The 26,734-nt window shown below is 41.4% G+C and overlaps 1 protein-coding gene across 8 annotated transcripts in view; it reads right to left on the bottom strand.

The window, feature by feature from the left end:
* Positions 1-26,734, bottom strand: part of ETV6 (ETS variant transcription factor 6) — a 129,334-nt gene that overhangs the window by 12,882 nt on the left and 89,718 nt on the right. For 6 of the 8 annotated variants that reach the window (XM_010716090.4, XM_085233436.1, XM_085233421.1 and 3 more), the window contains 3 exons: positions 17,430-17,594; positions 13,658-13,792; positions 12,170-12,712 (listed from right to left, as the gene is read on the bottom strand). In XM_010716090.4, coding sequence (XP_010714392.1) covers positions 12,170-12,712; positions 13,658-13,792; positions 17,430-17,594 — 843 coding nt within the window. Of the gene's footprint in view, positions 1-12,169; positions 12,713-13,657; positions 13,793-17,429; positions 17,617-26,734 lie in introns of all 8 variants that reach the window. The other 2 variants (XM_085233415.1, XM_085233388.1) reach the window with 1 other exon arrangement.

The following is a 26,734-nucleotide window of genomic DNA, read 5'->3' as shown; positions in this document are numbered from 1 at the left end:
GTCAGTCATTTGGATTTGATGATGTCACTACTGCCAGTCCTAGGAGAGACCTTCATTGGTGCCACTAGAGGGATGGTACTCCCACACAAACATCTGAATGTCATATGCAACCTGTGGCAGAACATGCAACATGGTTGAATACGCAACCTGTGGCAGAAATCATCTGATTATATTAACTTATAAATAATACAGTTCTGCTGAGATATCATTTGCCTCAAACTTTACTTTCAGGTCATTATTTGCAATTTGCAATATTATTCATAATCAATAGAATATTGCAGTAACTACCTCAGAAGAGGACGAATTCAAGTGCAAATTTGTTTTTTGTTTTTCACTTAATTTTTACAATGGATTCAGGCTAAGCTTGAATATTAACATTCCTCAAATGAGAAGAACTCAGATTTGCATCTTGAGATCTTCACAAGAAAGTCCCAAGCAATCAAGGGCCTCATCCCATATTCAAAACCAACTGAGCTGCTCAGACTTGCAGAGGTATTTAGCAGGCTGATGAAATTTGCAAAAAAAAAAAAAACAACAAAACAACAGCAACAACAAAAAACCCACACCAAAAAGTACCTTAGGTCTTTAAATCTTTGTTTGCTTCAGTAAGAAAATTGAAAATTCTTGAAAATTCTGCTTGGCTCCTACGAGTTACAAACTAAAAGCTACACTTGTCAATCAAAAACCTATATAACTAAATTGCAATAATTTAAGGAGCTGGCATATATCAATTCAACAATGGCTATTATGTCTGCATACACTGCAAACAGGAAATAAAATGTAACACTAGTAGCTTGGTAGCACTTTGTGAAGTACTTGCACCAGTTTGCCTTAATACAGGTTTCAAACAGTAGACCTTTATTAATGTGAACACTTCAGTGTGGTTTTTTTTTTTTCTTTAATCATAAATTATTTACAGCCTGAATACCTTTCTCCACAGATTGCAAATTAAATAAAATAGGAGAGTTAGAAGGGGTCTGCCTGACTGAGGTGCAGCAAGTAAATCACAGAATCACAGAATCATTTGAGTTGGAAAGGAATTTTAGAGGTCAGCTAGCCCAACTTCCCTGCAATGAACAGGGACAGCTACAGCTAGACCAGGTTGCTCAGAGCCCTTGATCAGCCTGACCTTGAATATTTCCAAGTATGGGGCATCTACTACCTCTCTGGTGGCAATCTGTGTCACTAAGCAGCTATACAGAAGTACTCCTTTACACCCACTGCCTGTGGCCTGCCCAGTGCCTAACCTTTCCTGCCCTCTCTCCACTACCGACAGGAGTGCACTCCCCTTCAGCTCACTCCCAAACAACCCTAAGGCAAATGACTCCTGCCTGGCCAGGGGCTGCATGTGCTACCCACCCTGTGTCCTGCTTCTACCCACCCACAGTGAGGAACAGCTTCTTTGGGCTCCACCTCACTGCCGAGTGCACCACAGCCATGTGCTGCGTGCCAGGTTATAGGTGGAGTGGTGAGGGGCCAAGCAGTTCCTCCACCTCCTTCCACCACCCTGCCTTTGGTGGCCTGCCCCTGCATGGTGCTGCTGAGGAAGCTACCCACAACTATCTTTAGTAGATCAACAAAAACCATGGGTCAAAGACCATTTGATATCTCTTAGCCAGTGTAATGAATTTAGAGTAAACCAGAACCAAGTGGAGTAGACTGCAGCCTCTGAAATTCATGAAAATGCAAGAAAAGGCAATGCTGACAATTAAAAGGAGCTTCTCAGCTGAGATAAGAGACGCCTCCTCAGAAGGCCAGTAAAGACAATACCAAAAGCTGCAGTCCCCAGGAAGGTCAAAACTGTTAAGTGTATTTTCAGGAAGGATGAAGAAACCGAGAAAAGCAGTTGTTTGTGGATACTGTTTCCTAAGTTTTAACCACTTGCTTGAAGAAAGTCTGGATGCTGTGAATGCCTCTAGGAAGCCTAAATCACTTTTGGCTATCAGGAGGCTTCCAAATGAGCAGTTAAATGGCACGACTCTCCACAGGGTGTGTGTTAGCTAGTGAACTACAGCAAGAAAGCACAAGGATGTTTCTGAGGCCCAGCAACTTTAAAACTGTGTGAGACTCAATAAGGGAATTGAGTCAGGGCTGGTATCGAAATTGTTCGGGCATGCTGCAATTTCCCTGCCTTTTGGTTTATTACGGCTTACTTAAAAAGTATGTCTGTGTAGCACAAGGAAACATCATTTCCCCCTAACACACACTTACTTTTTGTTTAAGTGAACTCAGATGGTTGAAATTTGTACAATCTGAAACTAAAGGGATTTTGTTGAAGAGAGAACTGGGACTGAGAGGCTTAAAGGCAATGTAGTAACAAACAACCCAGCCAAAGTGGGAAGGTAGTGAACTGCTGTGGCCATGCAGCAGGGCTTCTGAAAGCAGATGTTTCCACATTCTGCCATTTTCTCAGCAGTACTCTTCGGCAAGACTGAGGTATGTAATTAGATAGGAATTAGAGCAAGCCATATCTTCAAATGGAGAGGAATGGCTGGAACTTTCTTCCTGTGGTTAATGCTTCTAGGGGGATTTTTATACTTATGCACAAAGAAGATATAAGTTGTAGTTAGTTGGCTCTCAAAACATCCTCCATAAAGACTGCCCTACTTGTGCAAGAGGCACTTAGGCTAGTAACAGCCATGTGTTGTAAAGCCCTAAGCTCAGCTGAGAAGCAGGAAAACCTGAGGGCTGCCAGACCATCCAGATCCTGGCTGCTGCTTGGCTACCAGGACTAAAAGGAGACACAGGAAAACAAAGCAGTGGCAGAGCCCTGGAGAGAGCAACTAAGAAGAGACAAGGAATTTTTGGGGCTTGAGGAATGGGACAAAATCTCTTTGATAGCAGCAAGTGTGCCTCCTCACTCCAGTTTTAAGACTCTCTTCCATGAGGCAGAAGCACCCAAGCCTCAGCCACTCCTCCTTGGCATAATAAAACTCAGTTTCTCCTTTCCAGTTTCTCAGCTCTTCTGGCTGAGAAGCTGTTTACTGCCCACATTTATAGCACTCCTTTCAGCAGTGTTACAAAAAAGAGTAGACATAGTATTGTTAAGAATCCCTTATGACAGTCAAATAGTCACTGTGTGACTGAAATCATGGATTACAAATTCTTCTTTTCAAATATCCTTAAAGTCTATGGGCACAGTCTTCTGAATACACACCTAAAGGAACTCCGGCATATAAATAATCCCTAATGGCTACATGATAGCAATACATATATTCCTCAGACTTAAAATACCATATCATCATGATCTATACATTCAACGTTATTGATTTTAGGTTCATAACATTTTGACACTGTTCAATCATTAAGAAATGACTTCTGCGGTACCAGTTTTCCAAGACAGACACACAACCAGGCAGTCTTGATATTGCATTGGTGAGATAATTCTTAAATCTGCACCCTCTTAGACTAAACAGTACTGCTAACAATATAGGCATGCATATGCTAAAGACCTTTTTTGTTCAGAATATCGTGCTCATCTGCAATGTAATATTCCCTAAAATATACACTACATCTAAGACCTTTGTTGTTTGTGAGGCCCATGACAAAGAAGTAGAGCTACCTCTCTTCACATATCAACAACAAAAACCATCTCTTAAACACAGAAACATTCTACAAGACCCATCCACAGTTTTCCCTGGAGATCATTATATAAGATGCATTAAATTTGACTATTGACTGACTTGGAAACAAACATAGCTTTAAGAAAAAGAGATTGTGCCAAAATAATCATACTCCCTCTGACATCAGCTGATGTTCTACTCCTTGCTGAGTAGGTTAGCCTAAAATTTCTCCAGCATATGATTATCATTTGACTTAAATGGTTCTGTGATTTCTACTAGCTGAAAAGTTTTCCCAAGCTCAACCCCCATTTTTTATAAGGTGGTATGTACTTCAACTGCATTTGTTCACAGAGAAGCAAACATCACATGAACAGCTGTTCACAACTGAGACTAATGGACAGAGCATATCCAGAATTAATTCTGTTATTCTGGTTTCTATAAGCACACCTGAAGTGCAGTTAAGATAGCTAACATGGTTATACTTATGGTATCAAAACTGTGAACTGGTAAATTTCAGTTGGCCATAGCTGCTAGGAGGAAAAAGTCTCATCTCCCTTCCATTTTTTTCTCCCTTCCTCCTGCTGTCTACCTCATGCTGGCTCCTATTTTGTTAGATTTCTGTATGCTTTGACTTAATTCGTTCAAACAGGAGAAAACAAACCCCCCAAAAAACACTGGCCTGCTTTCTGCTATTTGAGAGCTGAATCTGCTTGCAGGAAGATCTGGTGAATGCTCCTGCCAGCACAAAAGGAGGAGGCAAGACTACACTGGCAGAGTTGACAAGGTGGAGAGGAAAGAGGGAGAGGCCCCCCAGAAGGTGCCTGCAGATCTACAGTCTGTGATCATTCCCGTTGTTTGAGAAGAGGACACTACTTTGGAGCATCTGGATTTGTTTAAACTGTAGCCAGAAGCAAGAAATCATTAAGGTTAATGACTGTTCACTTGTATGAAAAAAATAAAGGTTGGGAGAGAACTCCTGAGTCATAGAATCATGGAATGTTCTGGGTTGAAAATGACCGTAACGATCATTTAATTTCAACCCTGCTGCCACGTGCAGGGCCACCAACCACTAGACCAGGCTGTCCAGAGCCACATCCAGCCTGGGAGCCACAGGAGTCCTGACTCCTGACTTGTTTTAGGCTCGCCTTAGAGTTAAGCTCCAACTGCATTTTAAGCACATCCTCAACTCTGCAACAGACAGAGCTTTCTGCATAAGCCAAATGGACCTTCAGGCTATCAAAGTGGTACATGATGCTCACCAGGTTGGCTGATATTATAATTCATTTCAGGAGTACAGTGACAATGATTTTATCAGCTTTCCTTTACCACACAAATAGAGAGGGATGAAATTTAAAGCTTGTGGTAAGGACAGGGAAGGCATATGGCTAGATCATATCAAATCATCTACTGTGTATTTTCTGAAAGGTTGTTTTTTTCTTTTTTTTTTTGTGGTGAAAGACAGTACAAGCAGAAAGAAAGAAATGCTACAGTAGGGTTACTGTTGTGCTGATACAGTTAGGAATAATACAGTCTCAGTATCTAAGAACATCACAAACTTATTTTAGAAGTCAAAACTACAAAAGAAAAAAAAAGGAAGTAAATAAATCTCACAAATAAGGCTTTAAATGGCTCTAAGGACTGTTGGGTGATAAGCACTAACACTATATGGTAAGTTCAGGTTACAAAGAGAGAAAGTGTCTCCTTTCCATTAAAGTTGGCTGCTGTTAGAAGCATGATGGTAAGCTGGTGCAGTAAAGTTGATGTTTCTATGTGGAGAAACCTCCTGACAGACAAATGTTTGTTCAGCTTTGTAAATTCAAGCTGGCGCTGGAGAAATAGGTTGCCAGATCACACAATGCAACGGTTGTATGTTGCTTCTGTCTTGTACCCAAATGCTGATCAGGCAGAAGCAGAGCAGAAACCTGAGATTATCATGCTGTCATGCATGTAGAAGTAACAGAGCAAGATAGGGCCAAGCTCTGTCTTTGGCAATAAAAATGTATGAGGAAGAGGAAGCTCCAAAAGGTTCATATTCCTCATATGGTTGTAGAAAGGAGCACTCAGATTCCAAAGGATATGTAATGAATGGGTCAGAGACTGAGAAAGGATAGTTTGATAGATGAGGATCTTGGAAGACAAAGACTATGTTATTAAGAAAGGTGATTTTTTCCCTGACCTATTCTTCTGTTCCATCTCCATCAAACAGACAAGCATTTTCAGTACTAAGTTTCAATTGTTCTTTATACCTGCTCCACCACAATGGCAGGGTTGAACCCTTCCATTTATTCTGATAACAAAATCTGCTTCTGATCCTCCCATGGCTTTTCCTCACCTTAATTGCTTATGAAGGGCAACAACATGAAAAAGGGGAAGAAATTCAACCTCTGCTTGTTCTCCTGTTCACTGATATCCTACAAACACCTCACATCTTGTTTGACACCAAAGAACTGACCAAACACTTCAATAAGGAGAATTAAAGATTAAGGATGAACATTCGTCTTCTGAATTCTACTTCATATAAGCAGGCAAAAGTGGAAGTGATTTTACTATGGTACTCAACCAGGGTAGTAATTTTTGACTTCACAATGTGAGAAGCTCCAGTATCCTTTGTCACAAGCTCAAGTGATCTTTGACTTGTGAAGTATTTGAGCTGTTTTGTTTTCTTTCTAACAGTGGAGAATCATTTTTAGCTGGAGACCACTGTCCAAGAAACTCACTTCTCTGCTCCGACCAAAAGCCAGAGCTCTTTCGTCAGTGTGAGCATAGCTGGAGGCTATGGCTTCAGGAATTTCCTGCTGAAAGGACTTCTTTATAAGTTGTAAACTTGTCTCTTCTGATGGGTCTGACTGAATAGTAGTGCAGGGTCTGAGTTGTTTCAGTTTTTAAATAGGTTAATTTATTTTTCAAATGAACTGGAATCTGCAAATGTGTGGCACTGTAGCATAACAGAAGGTGCTACTGGTAACTAGAATCTGGAAGTACCCTTAACTTATGATTCTGAGTAGGGGACTGGTCAGATATTGTCTACTGATAGATTTTATTTTGCTATACGGTATAGCTTTCTCTTCCACACTGCTTCCGATCAGTGCTGGAACTCTTGCAAACACCTTTCACCTTTGTGTGCCCTTACTTTTTTTTATTTACCTTCTCTGTTTGGACAGTAAACATTATGGGTAGGGACTTCAGCACAACAGAGCATATAGACACTACCATATAGCAAAGGAAACAGGAAACTGCATCCCTTATGTGAGGGCTAACAGTATTAGTTGCTGCAAAACTTTGAACTCATAAGTTGTGCTTAGTTGTAGGATTTTAATTCTATTATTAAACAGGTATAACTATTTTTTGTCTCCTTTCCCACTCCTTCCCTACTACACACCATAGGTTGTTCTATAGTAACCATGCCTGTAGAATCATTTTTGAACAGGAAGGAAAATAAACTGATGTTGCATAACTGCAAGAGATTTTGGTAAATTACTTGTTAAAAAAAAAAAAAAAAGGCATCATCTTACAACTTGTCAGATTGTGAATGCCACATTGACAAACATGGAGTAAACGTGAATGCTGGGACACCAAATCCCAGTGGATAAGTTGAGGAAGAATGACCATGCTGCAGTGTTTTGAAGTACAGTGACTTCCAATGTATAAGCTCTAAATGTCTAGTGTGATAAATCTAACAACTCAATCAGCTGAATTTTTCTTAATCTCCTTTAAAAGAAGCTTTCCAGCTCAACTCTGAAGTAAAAATAAATAAATAAATAAGCATTGATTAAATGATTTTTTAAGCACTCTGAGAAGATTCACTAAGTTAACTTCTCCAGTCTTTTTTACACAAATTTTTGGGCAGTGATTAAATTTTTCAAATAAAGGGAGAGGAGAATCCCTGATTCTTTTCCCCCTCCAACCTTTCTCCAGGCACCTCTGCAAAACTTCTGTATTTACAGGGCTTTGAGGTGGAAGACCTCCCTGTGGTCAGAACCATCACAAGGCCTATGCCCATCTTAAGCACTGTAGACTTTTGTACAACATGAGTCATTCATGACTGATGTGTTCTCAACAGAGGACTGCATTTTCAGCTTTGACTATTTATGCAGAGAAGTCAGGTACACAAATCTGTTGGGTTCAAGGCTATGCTCCTGCACTCTCTGGACTTTTGGCACACTGAGGGATGGGGCAGAAATCCCAAGTCAGAAGTTGAGTTGGAGGTGGATCTCTTTCATGATTTCAGTAGGGCAAGAATCTAGCTTGTTTTTCTTCCTATAGCGGTCGATTGTTTTATGGGCCAAACCAATACAGTAGTAGATAATGTGCCTCTGAGCTGTTTAAACATTACTTGGCTTTTCCTTATACTACTGATGGGGAAGAAACAAATCTGGCAGCTTACAAAGCTAAATACAGACTCGTTGCTAAGGTAACTCAGCTGATAAGAATAGCATGCTAATAGACAAAAGCAGGCACAAGAGACTTACCTGCCTTTGAATTCTTTTCCCTCCTAAGTGCAGAGCAGAATCAAAAGCAATGTGCAAGGTGGGATCTACAGCTATGCTTGTCCTACCAAGCTACTTGTACAAGGTGGATAGGTCTGCCTAAGGCATGCAAAGAGCGCCCTACAGATTCATGGTGTTCCTTGGTTTCCAGCTCCAACAGTATCTGGAACACCTGGGAGGAGTTGAGTCGCATCCACAGTCATTCTCTGGCACCTCATCCTTCCTATTTGCATAGTCATTTGGTTAGGTTCTGTACTGGACAAATGGCAATGCCAAAGCAAAGGGTAGCACAGTATGTAATACCCAAGTTTCACTGCCACAGATTGCCTGGATTCATGGACAAGCTTTTCTGTCCCAGAATTCTAGTAAAGAAAACCACTGGAGAACTGGAAATCTCAGAATCTCAGAAACCTGTTCAGCAAAATATTTCCTCTCACAAAATAAAAAGCTCAGAATTGTCCCAGTGAGTTTTAAGTGACTGAATTAAAAGCAAGGTATTTTGCAACACGTCATTACATTCTCACATTCCTAAGTCAACTTATACGTGATAAAAATAAGGGTGAAACCAAGCCTATTGTAACTGAATAATCCCTTAATTGCCTCTTGCAGGGATTCCCCTATCTCCCTTTAGGCAACTAACAGGTTTCTGGTTAGATCTGCTACGTCAAGTACCCATTTTCCTTCCCTCTAGCAAGCTGAAGAGTATCTGGCTATCTTAAAAAATATAGTTTTGACACCTAAACATAGGTGTATGTTGACAGCCAGCTGCAGTAGAAGTTGACAGCAGAGCACTCAGGGAAGCAATGGGGGCAGAACCTCAGCATGGCTGCAGAGAGAGTTTCTGGTGGCAGTTGTTCCACCACGGGTGCTGTGCATGTCTCAGCCCTGATGCATCCAGCAAACCTGCCAACACAGGAACACTCATCTGTCCTTGTACCTTGGGAAAGTACCTTAATGAGATATCAAAGTCCTAAAATGTTTGATAACAAAACCCCTCCTAGTCAGAGGTGCATAGAGAGTGGAATTTCCATTTTGCAGAAGAGCTAATTTCAAGCACCCTTCTTGATTAAAACTACAACCGAGTTTAAAAAAAGAGAGATGTGTTTTTCTATTTCCACAGGGTGGAATTCTTTGAGAGAATCTGGGTGAACCAAGAAGGACTGGTTTTTCAGTCAGCCAGGTGGAGTGTCTGCTTGCAAGAGTTCAAGTCAGAGGCTGTCTACCAACAAACACTGTCATTGCTTTGAATTTGCAGTTCCAAAGGGAAAATAGTCTGTTGCACTGCTTTATTAAACTCTCTTTTTAAATGACTTTTTATTTTTAAATGATGTCATAGCTATAGATGACTACTGATGCCTGAGTTAGGTAGCTTACATCTTGCCAGGAATACTTACAGGGATACAAGTCCACCTTTGGATCATCCAAGTCTAATGACTTCTAGTTCTGACAAAGTTACACTGAAGACTCATGCATATGGTGTTAAGATAGCTAAACGTGGGTTTTTAAAATCAGCTCAAGCCACTGATTAATAATAAATGGGACCTTAACAAGTAACATAAAGATACTTTATACCTCTTACCTGCAAAGAAGTGTAAAATGGCCTTAGAGTAAATGAAAGCAAGGCCTTCAGTTTTAAACTCTTTGCTGTAAAAGTGAGTTACCGGTAAAGTTAATATCTTAAGAAACGATATTACATGAAAAGGTAAGATTTATCTACTGGTAAGTAAAGATCATTATTTTGTCTGACAGCCAGAGCCTTTTTTTTTTTTTTTGGTGTCAGAAAGTCCACAGCTTTAGTGACTGACTTTCTGAAAACAGAGCACAATGGACAGCATGAAGTGAAAATATTGCTTTCTTTCTCAGCATCAAATAATTGCACACTGCATTTAAAAACAGACTCTATCTCCAAGTTAACAGGCTTATGAGTCTGTGAGGTATCTTGAGTCAAGGAAGAATTTCTTTTACAATTTAAAATATCTGATTTGGGAATAGAACATGTTTTTGAGCTCAGTGTTTTAGTCAGCAGCACATGAGGCTTCCCTAGTAGCTGTCCTTCATCACTGCTTCCCGTGAAAATCACTGGCATACAAATAGTTAACAGAAATCCAAGGTTCTCTTCTCACCCTTGTAAACTTAAATATTTAGCTCTGTGACTGAATTATTGATAAATCTTTGCATTACTCTACCCATCAGAATTTCTCGTTCAAAAAATGGAAATAATACCAATAATGCCAATAATTTCTAAAAAGCTATTTTCACCAATACATCTGTACTGATGTATACTTGCAGTGTTAAGAATGAAGTGTTATAATTTTTATGGATTCTCTTAAATCAAAGCAGTGAGCCATGGTTAGTCAAAAGCTTCCCTGTTAACTATAGCAGCATTAGTGAAGATAAGGACACTAACATCTGAAAAGATTTATACGGACACACAGAAGAAATGCTTATACAGTGAAAACATATAATGTCAAGATCTCTAAATGGAAGGCTATGAGATGGGGCAGGGAAGCAGGTAGAAAGGTATATGTTTTTTTGCTACTGGACCTAGCTATGCTGCCATTGAATTCAGAAGCACAAAGGTGACTTCAGGTATGAAATACAGCCTGTTTTCATTTTTGGCACTGATTCACATTTGGCTGCTTTTAAATAGGCCGTGAACCCCTTACAGGGTCCAGCTACAGTTCAGAAGCCATGAGAAGTCAACCAGAATAACACTAACTTGTGCTAGTGAATCCAGTGCATACAGAAACCAAAGATTCCTAATTATGTAAGAAGGCCCCTTGGTTTAAATTTGAAAACTGAAAAAAGAACAAAACCACATTTTTTTCTTATACTCTTTCCAGTCTAGGCTTCATTCTTGGAGAAAGTTTTTCTTCTAAAAAAAAAATTAACAACTCCCCTGATTATCCAACTCTACTTAAGAGAAGGAAAACTCCAGAGATGCAATCAGAACAGAGCCCCTCTGCCACAAAATTAGCTATAAATTTTAATTTGCTGAGATTAGTGGGCAATAAAAGTCAAAAGAAGAGAGACAAATGTCAGCCAGTCAAAAATTCCAAAAGATTAGTTTTCATAGCTCATGCCTCTATTACATGAAAGGATCACAGCCGTTTTTGTGCTTGACTGTCACTAGCCAGTGAGGCATGTAACTTTTGAATACAGAGGGATAAGTCTCAAAACAAAATCTTCCACATTAAAGTTGAGGCAGCACATCATCTGTAACAAGTTAAAGGCACATAAAGGACTGAAATGAACAAGGTGCTTGAAAATGTGCCCATGTAGACATGCATAACAGCCTACAGGAGCTGAGTATCACATTAGTTTGCTGCTGATGTAAATGTATGGAATGTTTTTGGGTGTGTTGTTTATGGTGTGCATTTACACTCCTCATGACATACTAGTTAGTGGGGCATTCAGCACATTTCTGAAGTGGTTCGATTCCCCTTCCCACTCTCCCTATCTATTTACAGTTCCCTTTCAAGTACAAAAAACATTTTCTGTAACCTCAGCTTCCTGATTCAGCTGTTGTGATGTCAGTTATTTACGATAACAAAAGTGAGACAATGACTGTGGTTTGTGTGGGACAAAGGCAACCTTGTTTCTGTAAAAAGGGACAATCCTAGCATGAGAAGACAGGAAAGCCTACAAAGCAGGACTCTGAGGTGAGATTTCATTAGTCCCACTGTCTCTGTAATAGCAATTTGACTGCACTGTCTCAAATACAACCGACAGAAGGCGCCTGCCTAGAACTCATAACTAAAGGGAATGCAATTCTTGGAAAATTATCTCTCTGCAGGACAAGGCTTTGGAGATAAGCATCTTGGGAAACAAATGGATTGCTAGTGGCTAGAGAGACAGCAAATGTCAGGACTTATACGTTTCAGTAGTAATTACGCATTCTGTGGTCACAAGCATGTCACTGCATCTTTGCTTACCCGTCATGAAACTGTTTTAATCATACTTAACTGCCTCAACTATAGATGTGGTGAAACTTGCAGAATGCCAATAATTGCTGAGGTCACCATGTGGCAAAAAGAAATGAGAAGCTACTAACACATGTCATGGTAAGTTATAAATGAAAAATTTCAAATCTGGTGCAGCCTAGAGAAGGTCACTTACCTGCTATTCTTCCAATTGGCATTGCATGGTCCTCAGGAGGGGATACAGACACCATGATGTGGTTCATATAAGCTAACTCTTCTCGGTGGGACAGGTTGATTGGCTTTACTTCCCTGTGCAGCCCATCCTCAGACAACCTCGGTGGTTTGAAATCAGAGTGCCTGGGGTTCAGTATCAAAGGATGCATGATAGGACTGGGCATCAGCTGGATGACCCTGGTGTTCTCCTGGCGAGGGCTGGAAGGCTTCTGAAGAACCTCAGGAGGAGGTGGGCAGTGGTTGTTTTCTATCGGGGACACTGAGAGAGGATAGGGCTCCTGGTGGTTGTTCTCTTGATGATACCTTGCCCCTGGCACCCTGTCAGCTGGGGAGAGGTGACGGACAGTGTTGTCCATAGGGGACTTCAGTGGCCGCTGATCGGAATCTGGTGATGGACGGTGGTTGTTGGTGATGGGTGATCTAGAACGATGCAACAGTTCAATGGTTGGGGTGCTGTGGTGGACTGCTTCTGTGGATGGTCTTGAAGGCCTCTGGACAAAGCTATCTGTGGAGAAAAAAAACAGATCGTCTGCACTGTGATCAAGCTGAAGGATCTAAATGTTAAACTCAAACTTGAGTGAAATCCTAATCTAATTCTGTTGCTTTCTACCTTAAAAAGAAAGGAGTAACACTACTTTTTCCTGTATTTTTTTCTATAAAAAAATCAACAACAGAATTATATTTGATGTTTTCATAGAAGAGATCTCTTAAAAATCTTAGGCGTTGTTTCTTTTCATTTGAAGGCAACATTTTGATCTGCACTGAAAAAAGAGAAGCCTAAATCTGCAATGCTACAAGCATATGTCTATTCTTTCTTTGGCACCTGTAACAGGCACGGTGTGTAAGTACACTACTAGGAGGCTAACTAATAACCTAAGCAAATACTTCTACTGATGGTAAAAATGGGAGAAAACTGCAAAAAAACCTTTTCTCAAAATGAGTTGCTTAACCAGTTAAAAAGCTGAGCAACAAGATGGCCTCAATGCCAGGAATGTTAGTACAGTGTGACAACACTGTCATTTGAAGTGACTCTGTGCTAAATATTCCTCTCTAACATTGCCTTTTCTCCAGCTCTGCAAACCATTGCATCAAGCTGCATCTCCAGGACACTAAAAGTCCATGAAGCACCTTTGTCTACCCAATTGATAGTGAGGAAAAACGAATCAACGCGGTCAATAAAACTTTCTGACTTTTTGTTTTTTTTAACTCTACATCTGTTATACCTTTTAAGGCAGCTTTGGAAGTAGGACAAAGCAATAGAAAATATATGGAGAGCAGACAGTCGGCTCCTTAGACCAACTGACTGTTAACAGCTACAGAGACAAATGGAGAACAGCAACTTTATTTAAGTAACTTTGGAGCCAGAAAATGACAACATTCAGTACAGCCTTATTCCAGTCACCCAGTCACCGTTCTATAATAATAGTTCCCATAAGAACAAGACAGTTACCTTCATCATGATTCTGATGTAATAAAACCTCTGACTGAGCATGGATAGAGTTCCCAGGATGGAAGAAAGGTGAGAACAGCATACGAGATTTCCTTTGCTTCAGGATATGCTGAAGGAGTTCATACAGAACATCACCTGAAAGACAAACAGTAGGACTCATTTAGCCATCTGATGCATTAATTCATGCTCCTGGCTGCTATTTTCATATCCAAACAGGCCTGTTGTAAAATTTTGCATTTCACTGTTTTGCAAGGTTCTTCTCTGAAAGGAAAAAAAAAGAAAAGCAGCATGTCACACCTCTGGAAGAATGGGAGAATGAAAAGAAGTGGCTGTTATTACACTGATACAGTTTTTCCAGGCTACACAAGTGTCTATTCAAAAGTTCACACCCTTTGTAAGCAATATTTCAGTGTTCCACCTTCTCTCATCACAGTCTTTTTAGAGAGACACCTCAGGACAGAGAATTCTTAAATGCACAGTATGTGATTATGCATTGAATCGCTGAGAGCAAACAAGGTGTATTCCTTAATTACTGAACAATTCAGGCTTTATGGGGCAAGGAGTAAGATCTTGCAAAGCCTCTCCATGCAGCACTAGTGCCCCAAGGGCAGAGGCAGTATGTTAATGTGATATTCCAATCTAGGAAATACATAGGAGGAAGAACTCTCACTTTGAGAAGCTATTTTGGGCTAAACTCAAAGACCTGCAAAGAATGAAGAGATGTAACCCCTGCTGTGGTGACAACTTCTGGAGATTCTTGAGTGCTATAGCTGCCATAGGATCTGCTGTCTATCACTTCTGGTGTCCTGAGACAGACTTCAGGAAAGCCCAAAAGGATCGCAAAGCTAATTATTTCTAGACACTAGGATCTGTAGAGAGCTCACTGCAACAGGTAGTATTAGAAGAGGGACATGATGCATACTAAAGAACTTAATGCAGTGGACTTGGTGATCTGTATGGGTAAATACAGTCTGTTAGTTGCTGCTGGATTGTTATTTTACAGAAATGTCTGCAGTGAATTGTACTGCACCACATTATCATGTTTTTGCATGACTCAATCCAAGGCTCATTTCTTTTTGGGGTAGCAAGCAGCCTGTACCTCACGTTTTCCTCCCAGTCCATGTTACCAGAATTGTTACATCCTTCCTTAGTGGAACATGTCACTTCAGTGACCACTGCAGATCAATATTAACTGCTTATTTTGTATCTTCTTATGTATTCCATCTTGTACTGATGACTTCCCTCCAAAATCTGCATTAAACATTTACGTACTTACATGTTTTGTGTGATGTAACTTGCTAGACATTTCAAAGTAAACAGGTACAATGCAGGGCACAAAGTCTCCCAGCTTCTAATTTTTTTTCCTCTCTTCTGTGTGTCTTACCTCATAATACAGAGGAACAAGCTACAGCAGCAGCATATTATCTGAAAAGAAACTTAACAGAGTTTCAACTAGGAAACCTTGGATTTTCCAGGAGAGTTTTCTCAAATGTGTGTGGGGTTAGTAGTTGTTCCTGTGAGATTGCAAGTTGTGTGCCATTCAGCTGCTGTTTCTATAACATACCAGTGTTCTACTTGCAGTGAAGTTTATTGTCTTAGTATGAAATAGTTAAAGCTATCCTGCTTCCCATAGTTCATCTTCCTTTATTTTTAGACTCTCAGCTGCTTTCACTGTCTCGGTAGTGACTTCAGGGCATTTTTAAGAAGTGACTGCAATACCTGAAAATCCAATTAAAAACAAAGCCTCAAGAACTCAGTTACCTTTTCCATGTTTACTACATGAAAGTCTAAAAAGTGATTTTACCTCATAATTTGCATCTTTGAATGCAATACTGCCATAATCATAACTAGTACTGTAACACTCCAAGCAATAAATTTTTTCTTTTTTCACCTAACAAAATATTTACACTTCTGCATCGCAAAGACAAAAATGTATTAGTTACAAAAAATAAAGTCTCTTCTCACTCTCTCTCTCCTCTGTCCTCTTCCTGGGCCAGTGCTAAAGCGGAGTATAGCAGGTGGCTGTGTACCCATTTTATTGGTACAATCACTGGGAGGAGTGGATGCTATTTACTGGTTTAATCAGGAGTGGAAAGGATAGAGCCTTTATATACCTACACACTTTGAAAAACTTAAACTCTGTAGCAAATATTATTTCACAGTTTTTACATTTCACGTGTAGTTATTTCCGGAAAACACTGAGGCACACTTTACCTATAGTCATTTACATTTACAGAGACTGACTGAGATATCTTCTAAAATGTTTATTATCAGTGAGGAATAATACCAGAGAGAGAGAGGAGAGAAAGAGCTGGGAAGAGGCCATTCTAACCATTTAGGTAAACAAGAGTTTAACCTTCTGCACAGTGTGGATTTGCAAACCAGAGGCTCTTCTCTGAGAACACTCTATCTCCAGACAACAAACATTTTAATCCTACTCATTTCAAGTGCCCTCACAACACAAAAGGGAAGAGTAGAGAAATAACTGGTAGGCAGCAAGGCACTGGTATGATAAGGGGAATAACAAACAAGGTACACAGAGTCCTTGCCCACTTTCAATACTTCTTTTGCCTTAAAGCAGGGCTAATTTTTGCAATGAAATAATTCAAAATGAGTACCAAAATAAAACAAAGGATGTTTCCAGGCATCAGTTTTCACTACTGTATTATACCAGTGATTATACCATAGATGTTTGGCTCTTCCTTTTATAAAAATTATTCTTGTTTTAAAGTACATGCTTTGAAAATTTTGTATAGAGTAAGCATAAGCCATAGCACGAGAGGCAGATTCTGCAGGAGGATGGTTGAGTGCATTCAAGGGAGTCACAAAGGAGCTAGAAGCAGAATTAGTGCCATTTCTTGTTTATCAGCCTGAGCTAAACTGCACCAGCTGTGCTTCTGCACTGAGTGAGCCTTGTGCTGCAAGCCTGGTAACAGCAGTTCTGTGACCACTTGGTCCAAACATCTTGATCATCTATTGTGATTGAGTAAACCTTTTTATTTAACAGAAAAACCATGTATGGTCATAAAAAAAAGCTCATTAACTCTTGTATAGAACCAATAACTCATATTTAGTTAAACATCCCCGACAAAAGAGGGCAGAGGCTTACTCTGACTGTAAAGCATAGCAGAAAGACTGCAGGGGATCTAAGTACAGGAAGACCACATAAGCATTTCTAAATCATTTGTGTGAATAAATGAAGACATAATTTGAGCAACTGGCCAACTGATTCACACCTATCTGTGTTGTACCTTGGGCCAGCCTCAAGCACATGAGAGAATATGGTAAAGTAAACCAAACCCCACAAGGGTTGTAAAAAAGAGAAAAGGTCCCCCAGGGATGAATTTTGCAGTCACTCTTAGCACGTCAGCCAAGCCAGCTGTGAGACAGAATGCTAATGTCAGCTTCTTAAGAGGTTCAAGCATTTGATTATCTTGCTGTTGTAGTTGGGTCTGCAAAAAGATAAGCCTTTATGGAGAAGAGCTGTAAGTCATGAAATGCTGCCAAAGAACCCTCCTTTCTGTGAGTTCAGCAAAGAGTTTTAATGAGAGACATGTTGCATCTTTGGGTTTGGAGTAACACCCAAATTTATCTACAACTTTTCCCTTCAGTCTTTTCTGTCTTTGCCTCGTATAAGAGTTTCTGTCTCTTCTCTGCTCCACTGCCCTGCCCACCCTAACAAACATGATTCTGTATCCTCCTTTGTCGTGCTTCAGACTTTCCTGCAGTTTCTTCTCTCCTTTCAACTGTAGCTTCCGTAAGAATTCCTCACCTGAATGAGGAGATCTGTATCGAAAGTCCTCTTTGGTCAGGAGCAACAGAGCCTTGCCATTCATCTCAAAAGTGTTGCTCTCGATGGGCCTCAGGGAAAACTCCTTCTCCGCCCACCTGAGCCACTGTGCGACATCATCTCTGCTCCAGTAAACGGGCTGCAGACCTGCACCAGGAAGAGACCAAGACTGCATTATAAAATTAGACAAGGCATGTGAATATAGGCAAATACCATAGAATCTCCATTTCTCCCCTCAGAGTAACATGCAAAGTCTCCAGACAAGGTGTGGGAGAGAGATGTCAGGATTACCCTAAATACTGGGCTGTGCAACACCTCATTAGTTTAGGTATCTTGGTTTATTTTGGACATCCCGAAAAACAAGATGCCTCAACATCCCTTCTATGATATTATTTCATTCCAGGTTTCCACTGCGGGATGGGGTTGTCCCCCAGCTACTCCTTCTGAGGTGTAGAGGAGACGAAGCTGTTGGCCCCCTCCATGCTCACTGTGCAACCTCTCACAGAAGCAAGGAGTGCCCTCCCTGCATGCCCCCTCCAGTCACCCTTACTGGGCCTGGGCGGAAAGACCTGGGAGGTGTGACAATTCAGTATCTGTTTTACAGATGAATTTAAAACAGCTTCCTTCCCCTGGAAGGAAGGTAGCATGGTGAAGAGTTGTTTATACCTAGGTAGGCAGATTATCTCCAGTCTGCTGGGAGATAAAAGCTTTCTTTCCTTTTCCCCCTTGTGGGATGACTCATTGTTTGACTTGTTACAATTGTTGCGTAGAAATGAAAGCTTCACGCTGCGCAGAGGAACGTAAAATTTGCCATATCTGATCATATCAGATCTCTGGTACACAGCCTCTGGCAGGGGCTAATACCTCAAGCTTCAGAGGAAGATGAACCTCCCTTCCTCATCTTGCACCTGGCTGATTGTATGCTGCACATGGAAAGAAATTTCCTTCCTGGCATACCATTCTATGAAATCTGATTACCCTTGTCTTACCAAGTCAGAAAAGAAACCCAGGAGATTTGTACTGTTTTGTTTTGCTTTTTTTACTTCTTCTGCAGATAGGCAATCTTGTTTTCTGTTTCAGCAAGAGGTCACATGCAGCGAATTGCATTCTGCTGCCACACCAGATTCCCAGGCAGCGGCTTTGGAAAGCCCCAGACCACAGCTGCACACAGAACTGAATCTGATCCTGAGTGAGAACTGAGATCAAGCTCAAGGAACAGTTGGGGCTGACCAAAGGAAGGGGCGTCTGCATGGCAACAGTAAGTCTCCATTGGCTTCAACTACCCCTGAAGCACTGTGCTACACTGACACAAGAAATAGCATTTATGAAGGACTTGAACTATCCTTCCTCCTATTGAATTAGGGGCTGAGGTCAGAGCTTTCTGTAGGTTCTTCCTTTTTGCAGAAAGTGCAGTCAGGTGAAGATCTTCTCAGAGACATGCAAACTGTAAGCTAAAATGCCAAAGTGAGGTTCACCTTTTGCTGAACACAGAATCACTCCTGCAGAAAACACACTGTGGACCCTAGGCTACTGCTGGGCAGGGTGCACATTGCAGCTAGGCAAAGGAGAACTAAGTGAGAGCCAGACCGCAACGTATAAAAAGGTTTAAAAAAAACATCTGAGGAGAGCTTGAAATGTTCACATTTGGCTTCTGTTCCCACCTTCCTCCCCATCTGCCACACCATACAAGCAGCAAGCTGCCCAGAAGAAAACTGTAATGTGGAAATTTAATTGGGAGTTTTGGTGTGTGCTTCACAGGATCAGGCAAGAAACAAAACATTACTGGGAAAATCAGGCCAAGGACAGAGCTGAGTGATAACTACACGTGTTCTGCATGCACCCTTACTGATAACAACACAATAAATAAATCACTCCCTGTATGAACACTGATCATAATTTCCTGTATGCTGTGTGACTATGTATTTTTGCTTTCTGTTAAATTAATATAAAAGTATCGTGTCTATAAAGTGCTTCTATTGATCAGCACTAGACTCAGAACAGCCAAATAAGCTACAGAAGCAGGGCTTAGCCAGGTGCGCCATGCTGGTGACTACCTTCACCATGCCCACCAGGTCTCTGCCGGGTATCAGCTTTTGAAAAGGAGAGACAGAGTCTTCAAGGAAAAGGAAAAAAAGCCAAAAAGCAGTATGATCTATGACAAACAGCATGTAGCCTTTCTTGTTCAGTTTGGCTAGTACTAAAGCGAGTGGGTGGAGGAGCCAGATCTCTCCACCCATGGGGTAATATCTTAATTCAATGCTTGCATTGTGTTTTGAAGATATAAAATGTTATAAAACACGTGAACCGCTTTTGTCTAGGTGGACTGCCTCTTCTCTCATTTCCCTGTCTCCCTGCCCTGTCATCTTCCCAGGAAGCTCATCTTCCCAAAAGCTCTCTGTAGTTGCCTATTCCCCCACCTGCTTTGTGAGGCTGAATCAGTTCTGTCACAGCTTTCCTGGGGGTGCAGAACAGTGCTGCTGAGAGTGCTTCAGAAACCGCTGTTCAAAAATAATTCTTTCATGTGCAGCACCGTGTTTGCTAAGCTTGTGTGCCACCTTCTTTGCCCTTTCTTAAAAAGAAGCTGTTGGGTTTATGAAAACAAGGGAATGAGAGGGTTGGCTCTGCAGCTGAACCGATTTTATAGCACAGCGTACACAGCTGTCAGTAGGTCCTCAAAATGCTCTTCTGTACTCTCAGTGAAAGAAAAGACTAATCCTGCTTATATAAATTTTCTTTTATTGGATACTGTTTTTTTTTATTTTCCCCTCTTCATCTTTTATTGTCATATTCACTGTGGAGGAAAATGGGCTCTTTTTATCTCTCCTGTTTTCTTCTCTGTGAAAGCTAACAGCATTGTCTTGAACTAACAAAGATATTTACCAATCAGAATAAAGTGAGGAAAATGAGTGCTGTGTAACAAAATGAGAACAGTGCTGTGCCGCCTGAGCGGCAGGAAGGTTTTGCTGTTTGCAGTAGATGCTGATGGAGCCACAGATCTTGGACGGTGACTTTTGACTTGAGAGTCCGATCTGACACTGTTCCCATTTCCATCATTGCTCTGCTGGCTGGAATCTGGAGAGAACTGCCACCCTCAATCTCTCTCTCTGCGTAAAAACAGACAACAACAAAAACTTCTAAACTTCCCAAGGCAAGCTAAATTTACGCTCACCTTTCTAATGCTGCAGGCTGGAGCACTGGTGTCTTAGCAGATTATAAGTTTCTGTTGCTTATTTCTCACCTGAAGTCCTGCTTCTAGTACCTGTTGCACCAGCCGGCTTATGAATGGGGAGAGTGATCAATTCTTACACTCCAGGGTACAGACTGGACCACAGAAGAAATCCACCCTCTGTTCCTTTATCTTCTTACAGAGCAAAAACAAGCACAAAGAAGAGGTGCTGGTGGAGTAATTTACATTTTCTACTTCAAGTAGGTAGTAAATTTTTTTACATGTGTTTAAGCACTCATGCATGCATGCACACAGCAGAATGCATTGGTACGTCGAAAAGGAGTTCAAGATGATTGCCTCCAAAGACTTCACTCCTGTTTTAACAGAGAGTCCTTCAGGTAAATCGGAGGCAAACTCGAATCTTGTGATGCACCCTTGTTTAACATCTCTTTCTTTCTTTTTGAACAGAGGGTATGCATTTTACAATATGTGTTGCTACGTCCAACAGATACAGCAGATATACGTAAGATGTGAAGTATACATAACGTACTGTGGGCTGTTTTCACCTTGACTCACTTTGGAAACAATCTGACGACATGAATCCAATGTACGGGGCGGTGTACAGTAAGTGAGAGCTGCTGTCATGTTTTAGTTTCGATATGAGGACGCAGCCGTACTGTAGCCCGCACAACGGAAACAGTGATCGCAGTGAGTGTTGTGAAAATTTTGTTCCACCTCAGCCCTCTGTGCATACACCTAGTTAGCTGTCAGGCAGGATAAGGTGAGAAGGGTTTCAGACAGCCCCCCACCCCTCCACCCACTTATTCCTGCTTCCTGGAGGCAGAGAAGATTGTTCTTGCTCCCATGCCAGAAGCTACTCAGCTCAGATGGGCAAACAACAGAGGCCAGAACATGCATATCAGCAGCTGGCTCTAAACACTCAGGGACAGATGTAGCATCACTGGCAGCAGCAGGCAGGCTGACTCCAACTGCAGGACAGTGCCTAAGTCTTTAGTGGAAAAATGATGCTGGGAAAGCTCAGAGGATTTGTATGTCTGCTACCAACTAATTCATTTGGAACTGAAACTCTCTTTTTTGTTATTAAATATATTATTCCATGTTATCCATAAAGTGTAACACATGCTGCTACATGAAAAACAAGATGGGGGCATGAGGTTCTGTTTTTCTATCCATTTCTGTGTAAAGGCAACATGGTCTGGAGGAAAGACATACAATTAGATTCAGATATTTCTCCCACGCTCTGCCCAAGAGACTTTTAGAGGTCCCCTCCTCCAGTCTTGCTGCTCCCTGAGATGGGCTGCAGCAGAGAGCTCAGCAGCCAAGAACCGATCATGCTGCAGGAAGTTTCAAGTTCAAGCACAATTTAGGCACCAAAGTCCTCCTGGGAGTGCAATTTCACACTGTCCCTGCTTGATCTTCCACCACAAGACCCTTCCCTTCAATACCAGCGCTACCAGGCTCCCACCACCAGGTGCTCTGCAGACTCTTAGCACTGCCTGTACTAAGGAAGGCAAAGACAGACAGACTAAGGACTCAAATTCCTCAGGGTTGGGGAATGAGCTACAGGATAGTGCTCAGCTACTTCCATGCATGTGGACAGCCTTAATAAGTGCCCCTAAGCCAGGACACATGTGAATGACACAGCGCAGCGGCAGAAACCATTTGGTGCTGCTGGCCCACAGAGATTGCTTCACCCTACAGTAGGAAGCTGGCTCTATTTTGGAGGCCAAGAGATAAGGAAAGGTAGAAAAGCATGGAAAGGTTAATCCTGGCTAATCCTTGAAGAGAATTACTGGGGAAGTGAGTACAAATCAGCACAAGGGAAACAGACGGCAGCAGACAAAAATGCGTCTTTATAGGCCTTGTTAAGGAAAAAAGTGATCAGATAGGGAACAGAGAAGTCGTGCGATGGGCAGGAAGACATACCTCAGTGGGTCCTGTACGTCTTTTTAAAAGATACAGAACTGCCTGTAATCAGAATGACAAGAAACTTCCCACACTTACAGAATCAGAGAGTGAAACAGTTTTTTAAGTAGTAATCTGAAATAAAAGGAGTAGCTGTCTCCTGCTGTCCTGTTGAACAGGGTATTGGAGATGGAGCAGGACTTGAGGCAATGCCTTGTGCACAGTGTCTGCTTTACAAACCCTGTGCACGAAGACATGCTACAGAAACAAGCCTGATGAGGCACGGGAACTGATTTCTACCATGCTGATCTTTCTAACATTGCTCCCCATGGCCCAGCCCTTCTTTTCTCACTGCCTGTACAGAAACTTACAAAGTTGACACACCCTAATCCCTTAGGGCTTCAGGGTCATAAAATAAATAAAATTGCTTTTCTAATGCAGCCTTTGGAAAGCCTGTAAGAAACATATTGATTGGAAAATGCTTGATTAGAATGATCAAGTGCTGAGCTCTCATATGGTGAAATAAATCTTTTCAAGTCCCCACACCCAGTGCCAAGCTCAGCTTCCTGGAAGCAACTATGGCCCTTTCTGGAACTGAAGTGAAAATCCCATGTTCCATCACCTTTTCTGACCTGCTGACATTACACATGGTTTGCATTTCTGATCAAATGCACAAGCAGTGCTCTAAATTAGCTTGCTGGGTTGAGATAGCTCACTGATTAATGATGGCAGATGAAGTCACTGGTGCAAAAACCCCACAAAATCTGAAGTCAATTTAAGTGTGAAAGGAGAATGGAAAAGCCACTCTCTGTGAGATTTAACATGAAAAACATATTCTTTCTCACTCCATAGCCAAACTTTTTCTTTGCAGATACAGGTTAGCAAATGAAGTAACTCTCCTACATGAAATTACTCAGCCACACCTAAGATCCCTTGCCCCAAGAGCAGACAGAAAAGTCGCTGAACAATGCAGACCAATTCCTTGAAGTCCTCAGAGTTGTAAATGATGTCAGAATAAAGCTTCAAGCACGGCCCCAGTCATTTAACATAGGTCAATCATGCTGCACTTCCTGTTACTGAAATCAATATTTGACCCAGTGTGGATGCCCACCTCCTTTCTGTTTCTACTGCATCATCTGGAGTTTACTTGCAAACAAATCAGCCCTTAGGATTTAGCCCTCTTTCCTCTGTGAGCTGCCCCTGTATGGGATCAGCTGCAGAAAGGTTGTACTGCAGGCACAATCCACATGTTCCTGACAGGCAGACCACAGTCTGAATGAAGAATTCTTGCAGGATACATCTCTTTCCTGGTGCAAATCAGTCCAGATAAATGGTGCTGATACATGTGCTAAAGTGGCCACTGTTTTAAGTTCTGGAAGGGAAAAGCTACCAGCCAAAAACGCAAGCAACTAGAGGTGATGAAAAGACCAGCCTGTTTTCTAGGCACTCATTCCATGAGCCATGTCCAAGAGTTTTCAAGAACCATGCAGAATGACTCCAGCTTCCTTTTGCAGTGTTTGCGAAAAACCTTCCTAGAAGCCCAGCAAGAGCACTCCTTCCAGGGGGGAATGAAGGCTGGCTTTTTTGCATCTGGGTACCACATTTGGGGAAGGCCGGAGCATGACAGAGTCAGCAAGATGCTGCCAGCACACTGTCAGCCAGCTGGCTGTGGCTGCTACCACAGTTGCCATACGCAGAAAAATTGCCTAAGTGCAGGATGACTCTTCTCCTCATTCTCATGGTGACCACAGTCAGAGGGCAGGTGACCATGGGATTCCTATCAGAGCAGCTCGTGCAACAGAAACAGCTGGCAGGGGGATGGGGAATGGGGAAATGTTGGTTTGGATCTGCTCCCAGTTATAGTCTTAATCCACTCCTGACTGCTTCTCACCCAGTTTTTGGCCATTTTCCATACAGCAGACATTGCTTTCTTACTGCTCCCTTCCAAAAGGATCTGAAAGAAATGTCTTCTGTAGCTTTTTTCCTTGTATGTGCAAAAACTGTATCCTAAACAAAACTAGCTGAGCCTTGACAATGACATGGGTTAGCTAGCTCAAATGATCGCGCTGCAAGAAACAAGAAATGTAGGGGATTTTTAAAAGTTTAATTTATTTATCAGCACCTCTTTATTGTTTCAAAACAATTAATTTTAATCTAGGTCAAAATTCAGACCTAAAAAGATTCTTTAAAGTTTTCCTATATTGACTACAGTAACTGTTTCATCCATGGGATACTACTACTACTAACACTTGTGTATTTACACTTTCAACTGAAGACAGATCAGATTACTGTATCTTTTTCTTATAGATGTGAGGCACAAAATCATTGGACATCTGCCCTTACACCAAATCTGTTACAGTAGGAATTGAATATAGGAACCATATTTTGCTTCTCTTTACAACTGGACAAATATAAAGCATCATTACACCCTTAGCTCAGAAAAACATTTCCTTCCTACTTCCTGTGGCACTTACTCAGGCAACAGTAATTTTAACTCCAAACCCTTGTCACTTAAAAATGTATTAGAATGCATTGTTAATACACTGGAGTCTGGTTGTTTTTTTTCTTTCTTTTTTTTTTTTCCCCTTCTTTTTTTTTTAACATAATACAGCCTGGATCCCTGGCTGGGGTGCTAAGGATTTGTAAGTAATTAGAAATAAATAGATCTTGCTAATTTTGGCCTACATATGGTTTTACTTAAGTATTTTGCTTGCTGCCTAACTGCTGTATGTGCCATGCTTAGAATATGGAGAAGTCATGCTGGTGATGGAACCGAAAGCCCTGATTTTTGTGCATCCTGTCAGCACTCCAGAAAGATATGAAAAACTGAAGAAGTAATTGCTAGTTACAATCAGTGCAGTTGCTAAAATTAAGATGTCTTTCTGTAATTCGTCAGTTTAACCTAATATCAGCAAGGTCACTTTGATCTTCCAGCAGCTGCAAACTTATAGGTGACTCTACAGTTTCAGAAGAGAGGTCAGGAAGTCCTTTTTGTATAGCTGAATCAAGCGGAAAGTTCTAAAATCTCAGTCTCACATGCTAGCAAAACACCACCACCAACACACCAAGACATCATAATCCTCCCGTATTAAGAAGCTGCTTTCTTCTCACAGGGAGATTTTGTTCTCAGAGGCTCACATCGTGATGAGGCTGGGTCCCATTCCCTTGAGGAATTTTGGCTGGGACTTTGTTTCTAACTCAACCATGATTGTGAGAGCTGGAGGGGGGGAGCGTATACACAAAGAGCATGTTTTCCAGGCTGTTTCCATGGAATGTGAGGCCAGCCTCACTACACAACAGCGTAAGCTGTGACAGCAAGATGTCACATGTTAGCTTCTCAGTACCAAGTCTTCAAGTCTCAAGAGCTGCAGTTGCATTTGTGGTACTACAGGAAAAGCAGATTTTGGCAGCGCAGACAGTCCTATGGCTTACTTAGCCTGTAGTCATTGAGCAAAGCAGCACAGCGAAAAATTTACCAACAGCATTTACTTCAACTGATTGCACTTTTGGACCTCTGTCTATGCAGGGTGTCTTCTGTCTCTTTCAGACTCCTAATCCAGGAGGGCTATAAAAGACTGCTTCAATCCACCAGTATATTAGTGCCTCTGTGCTTTACAGAAAGACCTGCCTTCAGGTAACATTAAATATTAAATAACTAAGGGAAACAGTGTAAATTTCAGCTCTAGAGACTGTATGCTGTACTCAGGTTTGAGCCATATCTCGGATTTTGCAGGTAAAAGCCTGCTCTTAGTGTGCTGCAGACACCTTCAGCTCCCAAGATGCTGCAAGCCAGAGTTTCGACATGGTTAAAAACACCCAGATTTAGCTTTACTTCTTGATGGTTCCTTAATGAAGCAAATCCCTGCAGCTCTCATGTACTGTCAGTCATATCTTCAAGAAGACACTGCTGTCCTAGAGGAAGGTCAAAAGCTTAAAACAACGGTTCTATATGCTAAAGATCCTTCTCCACATGCAGGGGGATAAGGAAGCCACTGAGATGGACTTCTCAATGCCCCATAACACATTTCCCATACAAAAGTAGCCTCACTGCATTTTCATGGGGCTCTTTATCTCTACCCTTCAAGTGTTGCCTGTGCATAGGCAGGCTTCTTGTACTAAGGTACTTGTGCTTGAAATACATTGATAATGAGAACAAATTAAGTGTGTGCTCTTTGATTATCAGATGATAAATTAT

Source organism: Meleagris gallopavo, chromosome 1 (genome assembly GCF_905368555.1).
Source record: "Meleagris gallopavo chromosome 1, MGAL_WU_HG_1.1, whole genome shotgun sequence".
NCBI classification, from domain to species: Eukaryota; Metazoa; Chordata; class Aves; order Galliformes; family Phasianidae; genus Meleagris; species Meleagris gallopavo.
This window is presented reverse-complemented; position numbering and strand designations above follow the sequence as displayed.